General features: G+C 38.4%; 1 protein-coding gene across 7 annotated transcripts in view; it reads right to left on the bottom strand.

The window, feature by feature from the left end:
- The window catches only part of LOC100522040 (formiminotransferase N-terminal subdomain-containing protein-like), a 181,709-nt gene extending 165,748 nt beyond the window's left edge, over window positions 1-15,961 (bottom strand). For 5 of the 7 annotated variants that reach the window (XM_021075940.1, XM_021075939.1, XM_021075932.1 and 2 more), the window contains exons 1-2: window positions 15,747-15,961; window positions 13,729-13,797 (exon numbers count right to left, since the gene is read on the bottom strand). In XM_021075940.1, coding sequence (XP_020931599.1) covers window positions 13,729-13,797; window positions 15,747-15,824 — 147 coding nt within the window. In that variant the 5' untranslated portion in view covers window positions 15,825-15,961. Of the gene's footprint in view, window positions 1-13,728; window positions 13,798-15,368; window positions 15,508-15,746 lie in introns of those variants that run through there. The other 2 variants (XM_021075933.1, XM_021075934.1) reach the window with 1 other exon arrangement.

Raw genomic sequence — 24,986 nt, forward strand, 5'->3', positions numbered from 1 at the left:
TAGTCAAATAATCTTTAAGGATCAAATGCAATACAATGGAGCAAAGATAGTCTTTTCAACAAATGGGCTGGAACAACTGTACATCCATATGCAAAAATAAATAAATAAATTTAGACATAGCTCTTACACCCTAAACAAAAATTAACTCAAAATGTATCATAGTCATAAATATAAAATGCAAAATAGTAAAATTCCTAGAAGATAACATACAAGAAAGGCTAGGTGACCTTGAGTTTGACAATGACTTTTTGTTTTTTTTTTTTTTCGCTACACTCACAGCATGTGGAAGTTCCCAGGCCAGGGATCAAACTCGTACCACATTTGTAACCTGCACCACAGCTGCAGCAATACTGTATCCTTAACCTGCTGCACCACAAGGGAACTTCTGGTAATGACTTTTTAGATACAATACCCAAAGTGCAATCCATGAAAGAAAGAATTGATAAGTTAGGCTTGATTACAATTTAAAAACTTCTACTTTGTGAAAGACAGTGAAAGATAATCCACAGGCTGGAAGAAAATCTTTGCAAAACACATATCTAGTAATGAACTGGTATCCATACTATATATAAAGCTCTTAAAACTCAGCAATAAGAGGAAACCCTGGTGGCTTAGCAGGTTAAAGACCCAGCATTGTCACTGCTGTGGTGCAGGTTCCATCCCCAGCCCAGGAACTTTCATGTGCTGCAGGCACAGTCAAATAAATAAATAAGTAAATAAATACTTTTTCTAAAACTCAGCAATGAGGGGAACGGAATTAAAACTGGGCTAAATATCACCCCCCCAAAAAAATACAGATGGCAAATAAGCATATGGAAAGACACTCAATATCATATGTCATCAGAAAATTACAAAATGAAACAATAAGATACCACTACACATCTGTTAGAATGTCTAAAAGTCAAAACACTGATAATACCAAATGATGGTGAGAATGTAGAGCAACAGGAATTCTCATTCACTGCTAGTGGGAATGCAACATGGTACAGCCACTTTTGAAGGGAGTTGGCAGTTTCTTACAAAACTAAACATACTCTTACCACATGATCCATCAATTATACTCTTTGGTATTTATCCAAGTGCTTGAATAAAAACCTGCACACAAATATTTATAGTAGCTTTATCCATAATTGTCAAAACTTGGAAGCAATCAAAATGGCCTTCGATAGGTAAATGGATAAAAAAATTGTGGTATATCAATACAATGGATTATTCAGCAATAAAAAGAAATGAGTGATTATGACACAAAAAGACACAGAATAAATTTAAATGTATATTGCTAAGTGAAAAGTCAATCTGAAAAGCATATATACTATATGGATTCAACTATTTGATATTCTTGAAAAGGTAAAACTGTGAAGACAGTAAAAAGATCAGAAATAGATGGAGCACAGGAGCTATTTTGGACAGTGAAACTATACAGTATGAATCTATAATGGTGCATACATGGCATTACATAACTGACAAAATGTCAAAGACAAAAATTGAACCCTAATATAAACTACAGACTTAAGTAATACTATAACACTATTAGCTTATCAATTACAACAAATGTGCCACACTAATGGAGGATGTTAATAATAGAGAAACTAAGTTGGGGGGACAGGGGGAACATGAGAACTCTCTGTACTTTCAATTTTTCTGTAAACATAACACTGCTCTAAAAATGTTATAAATTTAAAAGTTCACTAAGCAGTATATATACAATTATGCACTTTAATAAAAAAATGGGATTTCCCTTGTGGTGCAGTAGGTTAAAGATCTGGCAGTGTCACTGCAGTGGCTTGAGTCACTGTTGTGACATAGGATTGAACACTGGCCTGGGAACTTCTGTATGCTACAGGTACAGCCAAAAAAAGAGAGAAAGGAAAAAAAAAAAACAAAGTTGTGCTTAAAAAAAAATGGCTACTGAGGTAATTCCCAGAGACAAAAGTAGCCCAGGCCTCAGGGACTAAAACTAGGGATTTGATTCTTTTTCTTCTGTTTTCATTCTGCTAGCAACACAGTCTTTCTTCACATATCATGAATAATGACCTTTCTCTTTTCCCTGCAAAAGAAGGGCTAGATAGATATTTGAGACTGGTAGTAGTGGGAATCTGGGATACCAAGTCAACTACGAAATTATATTGAAGTCTTTAAAAATGGTGACCTATATATATTATGTGATGGCAAACAACTGGTAAAACTGTTGTCTGCAGTAAGATGAAAAATGAGCCCAGTGAAATTTTTGAAAATTGAACTTATCTCTAAATAATTGTAGATTTATGTGCAGTTGTAGAAATAATACAGAGATATCCCATGTACCTTTTACTCAGGTTCCCCTAAAAGTTAAGGTCTTGCAGAAGTGTAGTAATTTTCTTTGCTCTGAAGTCTATTTTAATATTGCCTTTACTGCTTTATTTTGTTTAATGTTTGCATAATATAACTTTTTCTATCTTTTTTCCTTTTACTTTCCTATATGATATTTGAAGGTAGCTGCTTGTAGACAATATAGAGTTGGGATGTGTTTTTTAATCACTTCTGCCAATCCTGCCCACAAAGTTCCCAGGACAGGGATCGAACCACACCACAGTAGCAACCCAAGCCACTTCAGGGACCACTCTAGATCCATAACCCACTGTGCCACAAGGGAATTCCAATTTCTGTCTTTTAATTACTGTATTCAGACAACTTATATGTTTAGATATTAGTCTGTCATTTTAAACTTCGTTTGTTCTAGTTCCCAGCACCACCTCTCCCCCAAACTGTCTCCATTTCCCTGCCTTCCTACTTGAGCATTTTGAGAATTCCATATTGACTTATCTGCTGTGTTTTTAAGTGTACATTTTCGTATAGATTTTAAGCAGTTGGATCTAGGTATTATATATCCATCATTTATCAGTTTACTGGAATAATCAGTTCAAGTAAAGTATGGAAACCATACCTCTCTTTGCCTTTCCCCATGTATAACAAAATTGTCTTAAATATTTCCTCATACATTTATATACGTATATAGAAGAAAAATTATAGCATCAAACAGTGTTACATTTTTTTGTTTCAACTGTCAAACATAATTTAGAAAACTCAAGAGCAAAAGAAAGGCCTGTTTTATTTAGTCATATTTTTGCATTCCATGTTTTTTTCTTCCTTCCTGATATTCCAAGGCCCATCTTTTACTGTTTTCTTCTTGATTAGAGAATTTCCTCTAGCAATTATTTTAGGATAAGTCTGCTGGTTAAAAACACTATTAAGGAGTTCCCGTCGTGGTGCAGTGGTTAACGAATTCGACTAGGAACCATGAGGTTGCGGGTTCGGTCCCTGTCCTTGCTCAGTGGGTTAACGATCCAGCATTGCCATGAGCTGTGGTGTAGGTTGCAGACTCGGCTCGGATCCCGCGTTGCTGTGGCTCTGGTGTAGGCCGGTGGCTACAGCTCCAATTCAACCCCTAGCCTGGGAACCTCCATATGCTGCGGGAGCGGCCCAAGAAATAGCAACAACAACAACAAAAAGACAAAAGACAAAAACAAAAACAAAAACACTATTAAGTTGTCTTTCATCTGAAAATGTTTTCATTTCCCTTCATTTCTGAAGGACATTTTCACTAGATATAGGATTCTGGGTTGACAGTTCCTTTTTTGTTAGCACTTGAGAAACATTATGTTACTTTTTCCTGGCCTACATGGTTTCTTATGAGAAATTTGTTGTAATTTGAATTGTTTTCCTCTTATGTGTAAGATGTCAGTTCAAGACTTTGTCTTTAGTTTAACTGTGATAAGTATTGGCAAAGTTTCCTTTAGCTTTATTGTATTTAAGACTCACTTAGAATCTTAAATTATGTCACTTGCTAAGTGTGGGTACTTTTCAGCAGTTTTTTTAAAATACTTTTTCAATATTGCTTTCTCCTCTTCTCTAAAACTCTGACTTGAATGTTGTGTCTTGTGATGATCTCACAAACCCCTAATGTTTTGGGTTTGTTTGTTTTTTTTGTTTTGTTTTTTCCCAGTCTATTTTCTCTCTCTTGTTCAGACTGGATAATTTCTATTATTCTACCTTCAGATTCGCTTATTCTTTCCTCTTCTCCCTACATTATGCTTTTGAACCCATTTATTATATTTTTACTTAGGTTTTTCTTTCATCTTCTACATCATTGTTGAGATTATCAGTGTCTTCATTGAGACTTTCCATTTGTTTCAAGTGTGTTTATAATTGCTTGTTGAAATATGTTTATTATTGCTGCTGCCTTAAAATCTCTGTCAGATCATTCTAAGACTTCTGACATCTCACTTTTGGTAATATTGGTTGTTGGTTTTCAATCAGTTTGAGATTTACCTAATTCTTTCCATAAGTGGTTTTCAAATGAAAACTGGAATTTTTCTTATTATGTTAAAATGACTCTATATCTTCTTTAAACCTTTGGTTCAACTCATATTCTCTGATATCATTCCAGCAGGGGAGAAGTGATTCTATGCTGTTACTTCCAGGCGGTGGTGGAAGTCCAGTTTCACACCCCTCCCCCCTTGTTCTGTTTTGGCACCGGATAGGAGGGGATTGTCCCTCATCGCTGCCGGATGGCGACATTCTGGTTCCTCACATGGTCTATAATGTCACTGTGGTAAAGAAGATCTCATTATTGCTAGGCTGTGGTGAAGTATCCACTGTCAGTGAGTGGGATGGGGGGAAGAGCTGAAGAATCCTTGTTACTGATGATGGAGATAAAAGTCCGGGCTCTCCACTTGGCCCTCTCTGACACTACCCTGGCAGGGGTGTTTGGGCACCTCATGAGTAGTAGAGGCTCCTCACTCAGCCTTTGCTTGTAGGGTGTGGCCACAGTGTAGTCTGTGATATTTGGCTGAAGTAGAGCATTTATTTTCTAAAAGTTTTCTATCTTGTGAGGCTTCCCCTTTCTCATTGCTGCATGAGAGAGAGAAGGCTTTTCTTCAGACTTTAAGACACACATTTGTCTGTGTCCACTGGCATTTCTGAATTCTTTACCATCATTCTGTAATATATGAAGCAAAAATAAAACCCAAGGCATATACTACCTTGATATTCTTTGAGGCTCAAAGTCCCTAGCCTCTGATTTATTTTTCCCACCATTTAGAGTCATCTTACACCTGTTTTAGAAATAATATCTTAGTCAAATCTACTTGACGTCTTATTTTAATCCTCTTGTGCTTAAGTTGAACAATCTCTGAATTCTGATATGGAGTGGAGCCTGGGTGCGGTTGTTTTAAAACATGTCCACAAGTTTTTGACAGTCCTCCCTTCAAGAAGTAGAGCCTGGAGTTCCCACTGTGGCACAGGAGGTTAAGGATCTAGTGTTGTCTCTGTAGCAGTGCAGGTTCAATCCCTGGCCTGATGCATTGGGTTAAGAATCTGACATTGCTGTGGCTATGCTGTGGGTTGCAGTGTGGCTTGGATTCAATTCCTGGCCCAAGAACTTCCATATGCCATGGCATATGCCATGAGTGTGGATGAAAAAGAAAAAAAGAAGTACAGCCTAATTTCCTCTCCTTGAGTGTGGGCTGGACTTAGTAATTAGTTTTTAATTAGTCTACCTCCTCCCACTAGTCTGTCCTCCACTTCGCTTATTCATTCTTCTGCCTCCTGTATTCTGTTCTTGGTTGTTTCTAATGAATTTGTTATTTCAATTATTGTATTTTGAATCTCTGCTTGCTTAAGTTTTGTTTTGTTTTTTGCTATTTCTTGGGCCACTCCCGCAGCATATGGAGGTTCCCAGGCTAGGGGTCTAATCAGAGCTGTAGCCACCGGCCTACACCAGAGCCACAGCAACGCGGGATCCGAGCCGCGTCTGCAACCCACACCACAGCTCACGGCAACGCCGGATTGTTAACCCACTGAGCAAGGGCAGGGACCGAACCCGCAACCTCATGGTTCCTAGTCGGATTCGTTAACCATTACGCCACGACGGGAACTCCTGCTTGCTTAAGTTTTAAATCTTGTATTTCTTTGCTCAGTGTTTGTATTTCTTTGCTCAGTCTTTGCCTCCAGTTTATTTCCAATGTACTGCATCATCTTCAGCATCATCAGCCAAATGCCTTTTTCCTGGAGGCTGATAATTTCCAGATCACTTGGCTGTTTTTCTGGGGGAGGTTTCTTGCTTCCTTATCTGTGTTATAGTTCTCTGCCTTTTCATTTTTATGGGTTTATGATGTGGTGTCCTTTTTGCAAACAATTGAGTTGTAGCCTTTCTTGCTTCTGATGTCTGCCCACCTTGTAGCTGAAGTTGGTAGGGAGGCTTGCTGTGGGCTTCCTGATGGGAGGGGCTGGTGCCTGCCCACTGGTATGTAGGGCTGATAACTATCCCTCTGGTGTGTGGGGCTTTGTCTTTGGGTGAGATTAGAGGTGGCTATGTGCTTTGGGCGGGGGTGGTCTTTAGGCAGCCTGTTTACTGTTGGGTGGGGCTGTGATCCCACCGGATCATTGTTTGGCCTGGGGCTTCTCAGTGCTGATAGGTGGGGCCGGATTCTCAAAAAATGGCCACCTAGAGGATCATGCTGATGAATATTCCCAAGAACTTTGCCTCCAATGTCCTTCCCCCACAAGCCACAGTCACCCAATTTTCCCAGGAGATCCTCCAAGAAATGCGGTCAGGTCTGACCCAGATTCCTATGGAGCCTCTGCTTTGCCCTGGGACCCAGTGCACCTTTCAAGAATGGGGTCTCCATTTCCCCCAGTCCCGTGGAGCTCCTGCACAGAAGCCCCACTGGCCTTCAAAGCCAGATGCTCCAGGGAATGTTTTTCCCAATGCCAGATCCCCAGGCATGGGAGCCTGACGTGGGGCTCAGAACTCTCACTCCTGTAGGTGAGTCTCTATGATATGGCTACTTTCCAGTCTGTGGGCTTCCCACCTGGTAGGTATGGGGTTGCTTATATCACCTAATCGCCCCTCCTACCATCTTGATGTGGCCTACTATTTTTCATCTGGAGTAGGATATCTTTTCGAAAGTTTCTAGTCCAATTAGTTGAAGACTGCTCAGCATTTGGTTGTAATTTTGTTGTTTTTATGAGAGGTGAGGTCTAGTCCTTCCATTCTGCCATCTTAATCCAATCTTGGCCTCTTATGCTGTGTGAGGATTTAAATGAATTCCGGTAGTGTGGCTTGGTACTTGGGACATAGTAGGCACTGAAACGCTATGGCAACGGTTGCAGGTTTCTCATTTTCTAGTACATTATCTTAGTATTTTATCCAAGACTCTTCGCTAAACCCCAGGACCGCTGGGCTAAAACCTAGCTCAAACCCTCCAGCTGGACACTGCCTGCTGGTAGGAACGCTGGCAATGGCGTTAAATGATTGCCTAAATAGTGTCATACTGGTTGCAGCAGAAGGGTGTAATGCCTATTAACCTAGCTTTTTCCTAAAAATATTTCTACTGCCCCCAAATCCTGAATTTTTATCCAAAAGTGAGTTAGCATCTTCAGCTGCCTAGCAACTTTCTGAACATGCAGATGAGCCAGTCTACCTCTTCCCAAACCCTAATCTACTTTTGTCTCTACAAAGTGCTATTTTCGGACACCACATTTAAATGGACTCATACAATATTTGGTATTTTGTGACTAGCATTTAGCACTTAGCATAATGTTTTCAAGTTAATCCATGTTGTAGCATTTATTAGTACTTCATTCCTTTTCATTACTGAATATTTCACTGTATGGACATAACCACATTTAATTCATTCATTTATCAGTTAATGAACATGTAGATGTTTCCACTTTGGGGTCATTATGAATAATGCTACTATGAAAATTTGTAAATAAGTTTCTGTGTGGATATATATTTTCATAACTCTTGAATACACACCCAGGAGTGGAATTTCTGGGTTATATGGCACATTAATGTTTAACATTTTGAAAAACTGTTAAACTGTTTTCTAAAGCAGTTGCACCATTTCTACCAGCAACTAATGAGGATTCCAACTTGTCCCCATCACCACCACTGCTAGCTATTATCCGTATTTTTTAAAAATTATAGTCATTCTAGGGGTGTAAAGTGGTATCTCATAATTATGATCTGCATTTCCCTAGTGGCTAATGATAGGTAACTTTCAGCTGCTTATTATTCATTTGCATATCTTCTGTAAAATATCTCTTCAGATTCTTTGCCCATTTTTATAATGGGGTTATTTCTTTTTATTGTTGAATGATAAGAATTCTTTATATACTTTGATAGAAGTCCCTTATCAGATATGTGATTTCCAAGTATTTTCTCTCATTCTGTGGGTTATTTTTTTCATTTTCTATTTGTGTCCTCTGAATTGCCAAAAGTTTTTTACTTAGGTGAAGTCTAATTTGTCTTAAGAAAACAAACAAACAAAAAAACCACAACTCTTGTGCTTTTAGTGTCATTTCTAAGAAGGATTTGGCTAATGCAAGAAGATGAAGATTTAATCCTATTTTTCTTCTAAGAGTTTTAGAGTTTTAGCTCACATATTTAGGTCTCTGATTCATTTGGAGTTAGTGCTTATGTATGCCATAAGAAAGGGGTCCAACTTTATTCTTTTGTATGGGGCTATGCCATTGCCCTAGCACCGCTTGTTGAAAAGATTTCCCCACTGAATTATCTTGGCACTTCTATTGAAAATCAATTGACAGTAAACTTCAGTTTTATTTCTAGACTCTCGATTCTACTCCAGTGGTCTATATGTCTATTTTTATGCCAGTACAACACTGACTTAGTCAATATAGCTTTGTAATGAATTTTGAAATGGGGGAATTATGAGCCCTCCAACTTTGATCACTTTTTTTTAAAGATTATTTTGGCTATTTTGGGTCCCTTACATTTAGGGTATTAAAGTCCCTGATTATTATTGTATTATTGTCAATTTCTCCATTTATGACTCTTAATATTTGCTTTATATACTTAGGTGCTCCCATATTAGGTGCATCTATGTTGACAAATGTTAGATCCTCCTCTTGTATTAATCCCTTTATCATTATATAATGCCCTTGTCTTTTGTCATAGACTTTGTTTAAAGTCTACTAAGTTAAACATAAGTATTATCCCAGATTTCTTGTCATTTCCATGCATGAAATACCTTTTTCCATCCTCTCACTTTTAGTCTGTGGGTACATTTAGCTCTGAAGTGGATCTCTTATAAGTAGCATATGGATGGGTGTTGCTTATTTCATCCAAGCAGCCACTCTGTGTCTTCTAAATGAAGGATTTAGTCCATTGATATTTAAAGTGGGAGTTCCCATCCTGGTGCAGCAGAAACAAGTCCAACTAGGAACCAGTCAGTGGGTTAAGGATCTGGCATTGCCATGAGCTGTGGCGTAGGTCATAGACATGGCTTGGATCTGATGTTGCCATGGCTGTGGCTGGCAGCTACAGCTCCGATTGGACCCCTAGCCTGAGAACCTCCATATGCCATAGGTGTGGACCTAAAAAAAAAAGCCAAAAAAAAAAATTAAAGTGGTTATTAGAAGGTAGGTACTTACTGCCATTTTGTTACTTGTTTTTCTGTTGTTTTTGTAGTCCTCTGTTCTTTTCTTCTCTTAGTTTCTTCTCTTGTGGTTTGATGATTTTTTTGGTGGTATACTTGTGTTCTTTTCTCTCCAGTTTTTGTGTATCTGTTGTAGTTTTTGATTTGTGGTTACCAATAGGGTCCATATATGTTAAACCATATGGACGTTTTAAAATAATATTCATTTAAGTTCCAATACATTGTAAAAGATCTACATGTTTATCTTTTAACATTCATTGTAGTTACAGTTTTTACAACTGTTTTTTAATTTTTGTCTAGCTTATTTAAGCGGTTGATTCAGAGCCTCTATTACATAATTGCCTTTACTAGTGGGACTTTCCCTTTCCTATAACTTCTTACTTCTTGTTGAGGCTTTTTCTTTCCCACTTAGAGAAGACACTTTAACATTTCTTTTAGGGTTGGTTTAGTATTGATGAAGTCTTTTAGTTTTTGTCCAAGATCTTGGTCTTGCCTTCAATTCTGAATGAGACACCTGCTGGGTACAGTATTCTCAGTCATAAGTTTTTCCATTTCAGCACTTTAAATATATTGTTCCACTCCCTTCTGGCCTCCAAAGTTTCTGCAGAAAAATTGGCTGATAGCTTTATGGGGGTTTCCTTTCATGTTACTCTTTTTCTCTTGTGCTTTAAAAATCTTCTTAACTTCAACCATTTTAATTAGGATATGTCTTGGCATGGACCTTTATGGGTGCATTTTGTTTGGAACTCCCTGTGCTTCCTGTACCCAAATACCTGTTTTGGGCTCAGGAAGCTTTCAGCCGTAACTTCATCAAGTACATTTTCAATTCTTTTCTCTCTCTCTTCTCTTTCTGGGACCCCCTACAATGCAAATGTTAGTATCCTTGATGTTATCCCAGATGTCCTTTAACTGTTCTCATTTTTTAAATTTTTTCTTTTTACTGTTATGATTGGGTGAATACCATTATTCTGTCTTCCAGATCATGTATGCACTCTTCTGTATCACCTAGTCTGTTGTTAATTTATGCTATTGTATATTTCATTTCAGTTATATTCTTCAGCTCCGACTGGTTCTTCTTATATAGTCTAGTTCCTTGTTAAAATTCTTACTGTGTTCATCTATTATTTTTCCTTAGTTTAGTTAGAACTCTTCTTACTAGTGCTTTGAACTCTTTATCTGGTAAATTATTTCTCTGTTTCATTAGTTGTTTTTTCAGGGTTTTTCCCCTGTTCTTTTATTTGGAACAAATTCCCCTGCCTTCTAATTTTGCTTAAATTTCTCTGTCTCTGTAAAATTAGGTGAAACAGTTACCTACCCAGTCTTGAAGGATTGTCTTCTTTGCATCCCTATTCAGTCTGTGTATGCCCAGTGGTTTTGGTGGGAGAGTTGGATCTAAAGTGAGCACTGGTCATGTCTTCCCCAGGATGTGCTGGTAGCTATCATCTTTTGGGGAGGTGGGGCTGGAGATGGAAGGGCTAGAGCCAGAGCAGGTATGCACAAGGGCTCTCCTATGCTCAGTGGGTGTCACCACCCTGTTGGGGGGCAGGATCAGGTCCCAAGGTGTGGGAGCAGAAGTCCTAAGGATCAGGTCTGAGCTAATTCTGGTCCTTCTAAGTGTGCATTCTCCCCATTCCCAGAAACAGCACTTTCATCTCAGAGGAGAGCAGTGTTGGAGCAAGAAGAGCCAGAATGAACACCCAGTGCTATTAAAGTCTTCTTTAATTTATTTTCTTTAATGTTTTATAGCTTTATTAAATTTATTCCTAAGTATTTTATTCTTTTTGATTCTACTGTAAATAGATTTTTTTTTTAACCAGGAGAAAGTCAAATTTAATTATATATATACAAGGGTTCATGAGAATACATGTCACATGATTTCACGATCTGTGAACACAAGCTGATTGAGTAGAGAGTGTGCTATATAGTCAAGTAAAATATCCGGTGAAGTAGGTCTGTCAAATATTTAGGGATATATGTCCTCATTAATAGAATCATTTTCTTAACTTCATTTTAGTTTATTCAATGCTAATGTTTAAAAATACAATTAACTGTTGAATATTGAGATTCTATCCTGCAACCTTGCTGAAATTGCTCATTATTTCTCATAGTTTTTAGTGGATTCCTAGGATTTTCTGCATGGAGTTACTTCTTCCTTTCCAATCTGGATATCTTTTATTTCTTTTTCTTGCCTAACTGCCTCAGCTTAAGCCTTTAGTGAAATGTTGATTGGAAATGGTAAGAGTAGATATCTTTACCTTGCTTGTGTTCTTAGTGAGCAAACATTCAGTCTTTCACCATTAAATATGACGGGTTTTTCACAGATGTCCTTTATTAGGTGGAAGACCCTGAGGATCTATTTCTAGTTCATTGTTTTTTTGAAATTATGAAAGGGTGTTGGATTTTGTCAAATGCTATCTCTGTGGCTATTAATATGATCATGTCATTTTTGGTTTTTATTCTATTGATATGGATTATAATGTTAATTGAACTTCAGATGTGAAACCAACCTTGCATTCCTAGGACAAATCTCACTTTGTCATGATGTATAATTCTTTTTGTATTTTGCTGTATTTGGCTTCTTAGTATTTCATTGAGGATTTATTAAGTTTTTCATTGATATTTCCTACCCTTTTCATAGTGGGTAAAGTACAATGTATGCAAGTATGGTCGGTCAAATCAGTGCATTTGAGGGTTCACTAAACATTAAAGATAATCCATAAGGTCTTGACATATAGCAGTTTGTATTTTGCTAAAGCATGGATTTTGCCAAAGCATATGTTTAAATCATATGCTACAAGGGTAGTGTAAAGGGTGTCACTTAACTAGTGAGACCAGCCAAAAAATAAGCTTTCAAATTCCCAACTGCCTTTATTCTCTAAACTTGTTTTATTAGGCATTTTGGGGGCAAAGTATCATAATTTTTTTTTTTTTCTTTTTAGGGCTGCACCCATGGCATATGGAAGTTCCCAGGCTAGGGGTCAAATCGGAGCTACATTTGTTGGCCTATACCATAGCTACAGCAATGCCAGATCCAAGCCACATCTGCGACCTACATCACAGCTCATGGCAATACCAGATCCTTAACCCACTGAGCGAGGCCAGGGATGGAACCTGCAAACTCATGCTTACTAGTCAGCTTTGTTTCCACTGTGCCATGACAGGAACTCCCTTTGGGGTCAAAATTATATGCTAGAGTTGTATAACTCATATGAAGCTTGCTCTACTCAATGTACAGTTTTGGTACAGAGACTCAAAACGCACCTGTCTAAAACTAAGAAAAAGTGAAAAGAATTAAAGCATTTATTGGCATTTCTCAAAGAATATCAAGTGTGATCAAATTCTCACCCCATGAAAAAATTTCTTAAAATCTTTCCCCATTATTTCTTTCCCATTCAATTTCGTACAGGAACGCATGCTCAAGGTCTCTGGTATCCATTCATTTACCTTTTAGCAGAGAAATTGCACTTTTGCAGCCCACAAGCCAAATTTGGCCTATACATACATTTAATTTGATACATGTTTTGAAAGTAAATTTAATTAGTTGTCAACATTTACAAATTGGGAAATGACACATAAAAATCTGAGCATCTGATTTCCCTTGAAAAATCTAAAAGTTTGGCAAAATGCTACCTTCATTCTATAGCTGGATTGTGGTAAAGAGTGACTGCCTCCTTCAAATATGACATATCTTTCTAGTTTGCTAGTTTTTACCATTCCTCATTGTATTACAGATGGCCAATTTTACTATTTATGATATAGGGTTAATCTCTGTAACTACTGTAATATCTACAGAGGTAATAAACTAATTATCTTTTAATGCTATCCTTTCCAAGGTAAATTAGCCATTCTCAGATTCCGTCTAATTTTGTTAACTTTTTCTATATATTATATTGAGTGGTATAACAAAAGTTCCAAGAGCCCTCAAGATCTCTTGAGAACTGTCAAGAGTCCAAAGATGAGCTACGCTTTTGCATTACAAACAAAATAAAATCCTTGTGGAGATCTCTATCTGTTATAAGGAGGGCTAAACCCAAACACCTGGCTATAGCAACTTGGTATATGTAAGACTTCTAGCAAGGAAGGAAAGTCCATTCTTACAGAGAATAAAGAAAGACAGTGCTGGGCTGTCTGTGCCCATGGTTGTTAGAAAAGTACTGCTTACAAAATTGGTCTTCCTGGAAAAAGGAAGAGGGGATGGAGAGAAAACACCATATTACAGTAATATCAATGGTACCTATGAGAAGGAATTACAGTGTTAATGACTTACCATAAATGACATACATACCTCAGCTGAGTAATTGAGAGCTATTACTATCTCCGGAAGTTGCTCCTGTATGGTTATGTAAATCCTTGTCTGTGGGGATAAAACAAAACAAACAAAAAAACCTTGTGCTTACTTCAGTCTGTTACTTTACTGTGCCCTTTATATCATATATTTGTATTTCTCAAAGATTTCAATTATCTTAGAGCTACTGAAATAACCTTGTAGTATATTTAATAGTTATTATACTTAATTTTCTTTCTTTCTTTTTTTTTTTTTTTTTTGTCTTTTTGCCTTTTCTAGGGCCGCTTTCGTGGCACATGGACGTTCCCAGGCAAGGGGTCTAATCGGAGCTGAGCCACCCGGCCTACGCCACAGCCACAGCAACGCGGGATCTGAGCCGCGTCTGTGACCCACACCACAGCTCACCGCAACACCGGATCATTAACCCACTGAACAAGGCCAGGGATCGAACCTGAAACCTCATGGTTCCTACTCAGATTCGTTAACCACTGCGCCACGATGGGAATTCCTAATTTTCTTTCTAAAACACAAGAATTTCCCACCCCCTTCAATAATGACAGATTCAATTAAAAGGTCAACCTAAAAACAAGACCACAAAAATCAAACCCCATGAAAACGTTTGGTTTATGGATTACATTTTAGTAATCCTCTACCTAACAAGAGATGGTAACAACATGCATGTGATTCACAAAATAAAATGAAGGTTGATTGCTGAAATATGGTTATATATTCATTATTATATAATTAGCCTCTGCTTCTTTTTAACCAGTTACTTTTAGGAAGCAGCAGATATACTTGGTAAAATTAAATTTGATTGGTTACTATTATGATGTCAGATGAAACTCAATAATTAGACCAGAGTAGGCTATCATATTATACCTCTCTGAAGTCACTAAGTATATATAAGTATATGTAAGAAAACTACATTTTATCATTTACTCATTTGTATTCATACTTCAAGGCTACTTATTGATATTTGATATGTGGAGTAAAGAAAAGAGCGTGTGTACTTAAGTACACACATATATAGACCCAGAAGAGTTAATATATGAAGTGCCTAGTTCAACTTCTGGCCTACAATATGCCTCAATAAATGTTGGCTGTAATATTTTAAATTCTCACTATTATTTCTCCCACACATTACCTTACAGTGCCCTGCCTCACAAGGACTTTAGAACACTGGGCTCCCCCCTTCCTCGTCTTTTGCATACTTTTAGTTAAATCTTATTCATACTCAACTGGGTACAGATAATTGTTGGACACCTATGACTTTCCTAGTGTTCAAGCTGGTTTTTGAAAACCCTAAAATAGCAAGTCCCGTTGGCTGTAAACACCAACGACATCAAAATGACATCAAATGTGTAACAACTAAAGCTTGTTCCCATTTCCCCCATCCCACTCCTTGTGTCCTGCTCCCTGCTACCAGAGACGCATTAGACTTCATAACTAAATCAAGTCTCAGGAACCTAGAAATCTTTGTGTGTCCGCAGGGAAACGCGAGGGTGTGAGAAGAGGGAGATTTTCTTCATGCAGAACACGTAAAAGACCTCCCACAGAAGTTCTGTCCCACAGGACAGAGTTACTCTATTATCTCTGGGGCTGTGTCTCTTTTAAGGCCCGAAGGACTAGAAAAACCTCACCTGAAAGTTGAGTCTACAGAAAGAGGGGCATGGTATACTCAAAACTCTCTACCCCACTACTGGACAGCGACCTTCGGCAGCCTCTGCTATAGGAATGTCACAACGGCTGCCCTTCCCGCTGGGAGTCCTCGGCTCACTCCCTCTTCCTTTGCGTTTCCTCAGGTTCCTTCCGAGACTTCCGTTCGAACTTCCCGCTGGTGCAGAACCCACCAATCATAAACGTCCTTCCCGGGCCACGCCCCCTCGTCGCCTCCTCCCGGGAACCCGAGTCGAATTTCGCGCACACCCCTCCTTCCGTGACGCACGCTGCGCGCGGACGTCGGCCTCTGACGCCACTTTGCCCCCACTGCAGGTCCCGCCCGGGCCGTTCCTGCTGACCGTTGGGTGCCGCCGGGCCGAAGTTCCTCCCTCGAGACTTTCCCCACCACACGAACCGCTCTGGCGGCGGCGACCCATGTGGGGGTTCAGGCTCCTGCGGTCGCCGCCGCTGCTGCTTCTTCTGCCGCAACTCGGAATCGGAATCGCCGCGACCTGCTCTCAGGCCAGAACCATGAACCTTGGCGGCAGCAGCAGCAGCGGCGGCGCGCTCTGCTCCTCGGCCGAGGGGCTCCGACCGCAGTGCCTGCGGCTGTCCACGGTGCCGGGTGCAGATCCGCAGCGCTGCAACGAGTTGCTCCTGCTGGCGGCGGGGGCGGTGGCCGCGGGGGAGGGACAGGAACCGCGGAACCTCCCTGGGGACCCGACGAAGGTGGAGCCGCAAACGCCGCCCCAGCATCACGTTCTCTATTTCCCCGGGGATGTGCAGGTAACCTGCGGCCTTCCTGGGCACCTGTTCCTTTCCCTTGTGGCTATGAGAATTCTCTAGATTCTTCCGTCATAGCTGCTGCCTGATTCCGTGCCTCGCCTGAACACACCCACACGTGTGCTAACCCGGGTGGCTCCACGAAATCCCAAATCGCCCCTTCCACGCCCCTAATCCCCTCCTCATAGAGCCCCAGAGGAAGGCTGTGTTTGGAGGGCTACAACCTGGAAAGAGCGAGCTGGCAGTCCAGGAAGTGGAATTTAAGACATAGAAATGAGACAGATAATGTATATTTATTCTACAACTTGGTTTCTCAGAGGGGTGTGTGTGTGTGTGGGTGTTGGGCAGGAGACGGAGAGATGGCTTTTAAATTAGTATGTAGTGTTCAAAAAACGCTGGCAGTTATTAAAAAAGCAAACAAGTAAACAAAAAAGGCTTTACTAGGTGTGACATTCTCAGTAACCCTAAGAAAGGGACAGTAATTGCTAAGCATGTCAATACTTTGATGCTCACTTAAATTCTGTACTTTTGTTTTTGTGAATGAGTGTGTGTGTGTGTGTGTATGTGTGTGTGTTTAGGGCCACACCCACGGCATATGTAAGTTCAAATCTGAGCTGTAGCTGCTGGCCTTACACCACAGCCATAGCAACGCTGGATCCTTACTTAAGCCACTGAACGAGGGCAGGGATGGAACCCATGTCCTCATGGATACTAGTCGGATTTGTTTCCGCTAAACCACCACGGGAAGTCCTAGTGTGTGATATTATCTTTATTATTAATTTTGTGGCTGCAGGATATGTTGTCTTGGAAAGCTGGATCTTAATCTAAAACTGCTGTTGTCATTAGTACAGTAGCCATTAGTTATATATGACTTTAAATTAATTAAAATTAAATAGAATTAAAAATCCAGTTTCTTAGTCGCACTAACTTCAGGTGCTCAGTAGCACCAAAGGTTTCTAAGTGCTGTAATGGACAGTGCAAATACAGAGCATTTCTATGGACTATTTCCATCAACTGCAGAAAGTTCTCTTGGGTAGTGCTAGTGTTATCAGGTAAAGCTAGAATATGGCTAAATGTGTTTGTTGAACTGTGAAACAATTAGTTTATTAAACAGTTTATTGCTTTTGAAATTAATGCTTTAAAACAATGTGCCTGCCAACTTTGTGCCCTGAGTCAAGTGATGACGAAGGTATATATAGTTTCTTCTCTTGCCCTCCAAATAATTAACTGGTCTAGATGACTGCTCATCATGAAAAAATTAGTGCTTAGATTTAGGAGAAGACAATTTACTCGGTTGAGGCCTTTTTGCTCAGTTTGGGGAAAGCAACATGGCACTACTGACAGTGACTTCCAGAGTTTTGTGGACCAGCTACTGTGTGCATCTATAATAATAATGATGATGATAGTAATGATAACTAACCTTCATTGAACACTTACTAAATGTTTTTAAAATGTGCCAATCAGAATATAGCACAAGACTTCAGATGAAGTCTTAAAAAAGCTAAATATAGTTAGACTAATACCTCCTTATGTTTTGACAGCGTCCATTTCTTTTATGTAGCCCGAGATTCCATTAGCCTTTTGGACAGCAATATACTGTTGATTTGTGCAGAGTATGAAGTGCTGTAAAAACCCAGGTCTTTTCAGAAGAAATAGAGAATAATGCATAAAAGGCTCTGAGGCCAGATTGCCTAGGTTTAAACCCTGATTCTGCACTTTTTAGCTATGAAATATCTGGCCAATTGTTCAATCTCTCTGTATTGCAGCCAGCTCAACTACAAAATGGGAATAATGACGTATAGAAGATATTTGAGGATTAAATAAATGTGTGAATACCCAATGAGTTACACTGCCTTATCTTTCTGATGACCTTTGTAATTACTGGGGAGTACTGTAGCGCTCAGTTCTTGGACTTTTCCTGACTACTCTTACTCCCTTTGTGATCTCTTTCAGTCTTGTATCTTTACATACTACCAGTACCCTGACAACCTTCAACATTTGTGTTCTAGCCTAGACATTTTCCTGGAACTTTAGACTTGCCAATAGTATGCACATACTTCCTTTTGGACATTTAATAAAATCTCTGGATCTTTACCCCTAAATTTGCTCATCCTATAATCTTCATCTTGTTTCTCAGTTTTTGGAAACTCCTATTTAATAGTTTGAGTACAGATCTTGAAGTCAATCCTTTTGTTCTCTCTTAATACATCAGCAAATAAAGTGGCTTTACCTCTAAATGTATCTAGAATTGATCAGAATAATCTTTTAAAAATCTAGCTCAAATCATACTACACCTCTGCTCAAAACTAACAGCTTCCTTTGTCATTCAGTAAAAGCCAGAGTCCTCTTGATGGCCTGCAAGACCTTTGACTATTGCTTTTCTCTCTCCTTTCTTATTTTACTCTCTGTAGAAGACACCAATCATGCCAGCCTTCTTCATAGTGCTCATGGTAGGCACACTTGACCTCAGAAGTTTGCCATACACTGCCTAGAATAATCTTCCTGCAGATGTCTGCACGGATTCACCTATTATTTCAAGTCTTTGCTTAGAAGTTGCCTTCACAGTGAAGCCTTTTCTATTTAAAAATTATACGTGCATGGGATCCTGTCAACTTTTCTCCTTTATTTTTATCCCTTTCATTCACTGTATTAGCCATTCATTTTGGTTTTTGTCTGTTTTCCACTAGCACAATGAAAGCTTCATGTCTATTTTCTTTACTGTTATATCTGTGAGGCTTAGTGACTAGCATGAAGTAAGTGTTCAACAGATAGCTTGTTGAATGAATAAATGTGTGTAAGTTGCTTTGAATAATGCATTAGGTGCTTGATAAGCCTTGGCTATTATTATATGAAATGCTTTTAGACTCAGATTTCCTTATCTTTGCACTTGATTCCTTTGAGCCTAATGCTTATCCTTAGGAAATTTACCCTGTCAGATACAGTTCATCTTTTTAGTGTATTGATCCTTTTAGAACCCTTATTTTTGGTTTATATCATATATAGGTTTAGTAAGTATTCTTTCTATATCTTTTAATTTGGATAAATATTGAACAGAATAGGGCCAAACAGAACTTTGTAGGATACAATTTGAAGCTTTGCCTCATCTTAACACAGATTCATTATTTGGTATTAATTTAATCTGGTTGATAACGTAATTTTAAACCCTAATTAACATTACTTTCATGATGTTCCTGTCATTGTATGTCCCTTTTTGTTCTATGTTTACCCTTTTATCATTTGAATTACGGGAAAGCTGAGGCCTTAGTAATTCACACTTCTTTTGGTACCTCTTGGTGTGTTTCTTATCAGAAGTGATGTTGGAGGGGGATCAGAAATTTTTTTAATAAGTACCTGCCAATTTTCTCAAAGATATCCTCCTCTTTAAATCCTTGAAATATAGAATTATACTTACCTCTTTGTTTTTTAAGTGTAAGCTTACAATTTAATGAATTTTGACAAATACAATTATGTAACCATCACAGCATCATGTGATAAAACATCATTATCCTAAAAAGTACCCCATGCTTTACTTCAGTCTCTTCTTACCTGTGAGCAACCAATCATCTGCTTTCTTTCACTATAGTTTTGCCTTTTCTAAATTTTTCATTAGTCAAGAATCATATTGTATGTAGTCTTGTATCTTGCTTCTTTCACTTAGCCTAATGCTTTCAAAATTCATTCTTTCTGTTGCCTCTATCAGGAGTTTTTTGGGGGGGTTTTGTTTGTTTTTTAATGCTGAATAGTTTTCTGTGCATGGATATGCAATTTGCTTACCCATTCAGCAGTTCATGAACATTTGGTTCATTTCCAGTTTTAGCTTTTAAAAACTTTTGCTTTCTTAAACACTAGGATATATAAATGGCCATGCCCTAAGTGTAATGTCCTGGTTAGTAGAAAAAGACTCACTTCTGTATGTCTCTCCTTTGCTACTCACACTGTTACCACACTCAACACTTCTGACAACAGTTGTGTGGGGTTTTTCCCCCACACCAAGTAAGTCTGCATCACCAGCTGCATTACCTATAATTTAGTTCCAATCTGACACTATCTACCTGGAGTTAGTGTCAGATTCTACACATTAAGGGCTCAGCCCCATAAGATTGTTCTCCTCCCTATTTCAGATGCCAGTTGCAAGTCCCAGGTTGTCACCTGTACTGACTAAGCAGCTACAGATTGAGGTTCACATGATCTCCTCCTTGGGTTCAGTTAGTCTGCTAGGATGGCTCACAGGACTTTGGAAAACAGTTTACATACTGTTTACCCATTTATTATGAAAGGATATGATAAAGGATACAGATGATCATCCAGATGGAAGAGATGCATAGGGCAAGGTATAGGGGAAGAGGTATAGAGCTTCCATGCTCTCTCTGAGTGCACCGCTCTCCCAGCACCTCCATGTGTTCACCAACCTAAAACTTTGGGGGTTTTTATGGAGGCTTTGTTGCATAGGTATGATCAGTCATTAACTTCATTTCCATTCCCTCTCTGGAGAATGGGGACTGGAGTTGAAAGTTCCAAACTTCTAATCATGTCTTGATTTTGATCTTCTGGTGACCAGATTTCTGGTGACCAGCCGGTATCACCCAGGCAATTCCAAAGGTTTTAGGAGCTCTGTGCCAGGAATCAGGGACAGACAGACAGACACACATTCTATTATTTCACATCTGGTCATACACCCTGGGGCTTTGTGTGCTATGTCAAGCAGCCTTCTTAGGCTGGTTCCTGTTACTCCAGTCCTTCTAGCTTGCTTACATAGGATGTCCACTTTATGCTAAGCAAAGATGCCCCCTTAATCCATTTTTTTAATGGAAGTACAGCTCATACCCCATATAGCTCTCCTCACTCTGCTGTAAGAGTAGTCCATCTAGCTTAAGTCTTTGTCATGGAGACACAGATCAAGTTTTCCTAAAAATCCTTTGCACCTGTACTTCAGTAGTAGTTCATGGTGGGCCTTTAAATTTTTGCAGGTCAGCAAGCATCTACCTGTGGAGTAAGCACTCCTCAGTCTCTCCAGGAATCCTCTTGTCACCTGCTTCATTGGGGATGAGAAGCATGTCCCCTAAGCTTTAACCCTTTCAAGGAGAGTAAGTGCACTGCATTTCCAAATGGGATGAAAACTCTATCAAAAGAAAACCTTTCTTCCCACGTTCTTCAACCTCTTCTGTAAATTGCCCTTGGTTAATAGCCTGGATAGCAGAATCAGTTTTGACTACCAACTTGCAAGTCCTGTGGGGATGTCTGTTGTCTCTTTTTAGAATATAGGAGTACTTACACATTATTCTTAGGCTGGGCTTGGACACAAGAGTAACAATCCCATTTTTATATTTTAGTACACACAGTTACTTAGTATGAGCATTTTCCTCTTCTGATCAGGTAACCTGGGACTAATCAAAGAAAATACCAAGATTACTACCTACTATGTAAGAGACTAAACAGGTCATAAAATCCTGAGTCCATTTTGGCTCATTAACTGAATAACTATATAAGTAACTAGTTTGTAGGACCTCAGTTTCCTTAGCTATAAAAAGGATTTAGATGGGCCCTTTCAGATCTAAGCTCCTATGGTAATTTTATATCTCAAAAATCTGGGTATGCAGAAGGCAGCAGCAGAATCCATAAAAAATTAAATGATAGCCTTCTGGGGGTAGATATTTTTTAACATATATGACAAACTAGTAGTATTAATGAGGTACAAACTGTTAAGGACTTGAGCATCCTGTTGGGAAAATTATCAAAGGATATGAATAAAGAATTAACAAAAGAAAAAAAATTGCCAGTAAACAGAAAAATATTCAACCTGATTAGGAATAAAAATATGCAAATTAAATCCAAAGTAAGATATCATTTTACCTTAGTAGCAAAAGAATTTTTTTTAATTAATGCTAATAGCTAGTGTGGATAAGGATATGGGAGAATAAGCACTCTTGTATACTTCCATTGGGAGTGTAAACTGATACTAATCTTTCTGATGGGAAGTCTTAAAAATTATGATACAAGTCTATTATTGATAAGGAGTCATACCTATAATATACAAGTCTATTGATAAGGAATCATACCTATAAGTCTATTATTGATAAATCATATCTATATTTTTAAGTGAAAACTGTATATAATCTTGTTGAGTGAAGAAATAAAGAACGCTTATATACTTGTATATGTGTATGTATACAAAAGAACACCAGAATACTAGACACCAAAATTTTAATAGTGATTCTTTCTCCTTCCCTTCCTTTTTTGCTTTTTTTAATGGCCATACCTGCAGCCAATGGAAGTTCCCAGGCCATGGACTGAATCCAAGCCATGACCTACACCACAGCCACAACAACATTGGAGCTTTTAACCCATTGCATGGGTCTAGGGATTGAACCCGCACCTCTGCAGCAACCTGAACCCGCCTTTAGATTCTTAACCCGCTTCACCACAATGGGAACTCCTAATAGTGATTATTTCTAATGGTGGTTTTATGGATTGGTGGTTTTTCTGTCTTCCTTTTACTTTTGTATATAGACTCAATTTTTTAGTAGTATTTATTTATTTATTTTTTGTCTTTTTGCCTTTTCTAGGGCCGTTCCCACAGCATATGAAGGTTCCCAGGCTAGGGGTCTAATCAGAGCTGTAGCTGCCAGCCTGTGCCAGAGCCACAGCAACGCGGGATCCCAGCCGTGTCTGCAACCTACACCACAGCTCACAGCAACACCAGATCCTTAACCCACTGAGAGAGGCCAGGGATCGAGCCTGCAACCTTATGGTTCCTAGTCAGATTCGTTTCCTCTGTGCCACAACGGGAACTCCTATAGTATTATTTTTATTAGTCTTAATTTTTTAAATAGAAAAAATATGTATATTGCTAAAAATTTAGTTTATTTAAGGTTGAAAAGTCTCTTTCATCCCTTTAGATGACTGGAGGCAGTCTCTGATTTCCCTTCCCTAAGATTAGCCACTGTTACTGATTTATATGTCCTTCTGGATACATTCTATGCTGATACAAACTTTAAAAAAAAACACACAAATAATATCATACAGGAGGTTTTTTAGCCCTTATTTTACAACCCATGGGTGTATTATTTCTGCCTTAATCTTCTGAAGCAAAGTAGATGTCTTTATACAGATTTACTTATGCATGTGTGCAAGTATATCCCTGAGATAAACTCCTAGAAGTGAAATTACTAGGTCAAAAGAGAAATGCATTTAAACCTAATTGGTATATGATTGTTAGAAATAAGGAAAAATTACAGTTCTATTCCTCTCTCTCTCACACTCTGTACCCAGTCTGTTAGCAAATGCTGTTGACTCTACCTGCAAAATATATTCAGAATCAGAACAGTTCTTACCACCTTTGCTTCTATTACCACTCTGGTTCAAGCATCTTCTCTCATTGGGATTATACTTCAGTAATGTCCTACTGGTCTCCCTGCTCAGTGGTTGTGCCTTAGCATAAAAGTCAGAGTTATCTTTTCAAAGCAGATTTTATCAGCCCTCTACTTCACACTATATCAGAGCAAAGGCCAGAGTCCTCACAGTATCTTACAGGGGGATCAGCGTCCCCTCCTCCCACCTATCTCTCTGACCCCCTTGGTGATCACTTTTGCTCCTCCTTCACTGGAGCTACCCTGGTCCCATTGCTCTATCTTGGTTATGCAAACTACGCTTCCCCTTCCAATCCTTTTGCTGAAATATCATGACTCACTCATTCTGCTCCTTTTGATTCTTCTCACCTAGTGCCTTTTTGCAGACTACCTTGTGTTCTAAATAATAATCTTGCACCCTCTCCAAAACTTTGCACTCCTTTTCCCCTGCTTTGTTTTACTCCATCTTGCATTTATCATTGTGTGTTATGTTCTCCTGTCTAGCCACTAGCCATTGGAAGCTATTGAAGTTTTAGCCACTTGAAATTGTCTAATCAAGGAACTAAATTTTAAAATTTAACTCTAAATGCTGATACTCAGTTTAGTTCCTAGAAAACTTAAAAGTGTATTTGAACAACTTTGGTGTGTGAATCTACTTTTGCATCTGTAAATCTTATGAAATTTAATTCAGATCAAGTATTTCCGATGAAAATTTAGCACCCAAATTGAGATGTGTTGTAAGTGTAAAATATACACTAGATTTCAAAAATTTAGTAAAAAAAGAAATGTAATAATCTCAGTATTTTTTATGTTGGTTACATATTGAAATGATAATATATTGGATATATTGGGCTCAATAAAATATATTATTAAAAATAATTACACCTGTTAACTTTTAACTTTTTTTTAATGTAGCTACTAAAAAATTTTATGTGTGGCTTATGTTAAATTTCTTCTGGACAGTGCTGCTGTATTTACTTATGGAGTTGTTTATTGTATATAGAATGTGCACTGTATGTAGGCAGGGATTTCATCTGTTCTGATCTATGACCAGTCAGTAGTTGTCCAATAAATTTTATAGAACAAGGACATTATGAATAAAAATTAAAAGGAAAACAAAATTTATATGCATGTCCTAGAACCTAAACAAAAAGTTAATAATATATATGGAATACTTATAAATAAATAAGATCCAAATTTTAAAAAGCAAAAGATATAAACAGGCACAAGTAAAATCCAGATGGCTAATAAATATATGAACAAAATTTCAACTTCATTTAAATATTCAATAAATTCAAATTAGAATAAGTTGCCCTGTGCAAGTGAAATTTAATAAAGATACAAGAAAAATTATACATACCTCTATGGAAAGATAGGATTGTAGTCGATATAATCAACCCTTAAATTATGAATATTTTCTTTGACCTAGTTTTCCTACATCTAGGAATTTATTTTTAAGGATGTAATCAG

Source organism: Sus scrofa, chromosome 15 (assembly GCF_000003025.6).
Source record: "Sus scrofa isolate TJ Tabasco breed Duroc chromosome 15, Sscrofa11.1, whole genome shotgun sequence".
NCBI lineage: Eukaryota > Metazoa > Chordata > Mammalia > Artiodactyla > Suidae > Sus > Sus scrofa.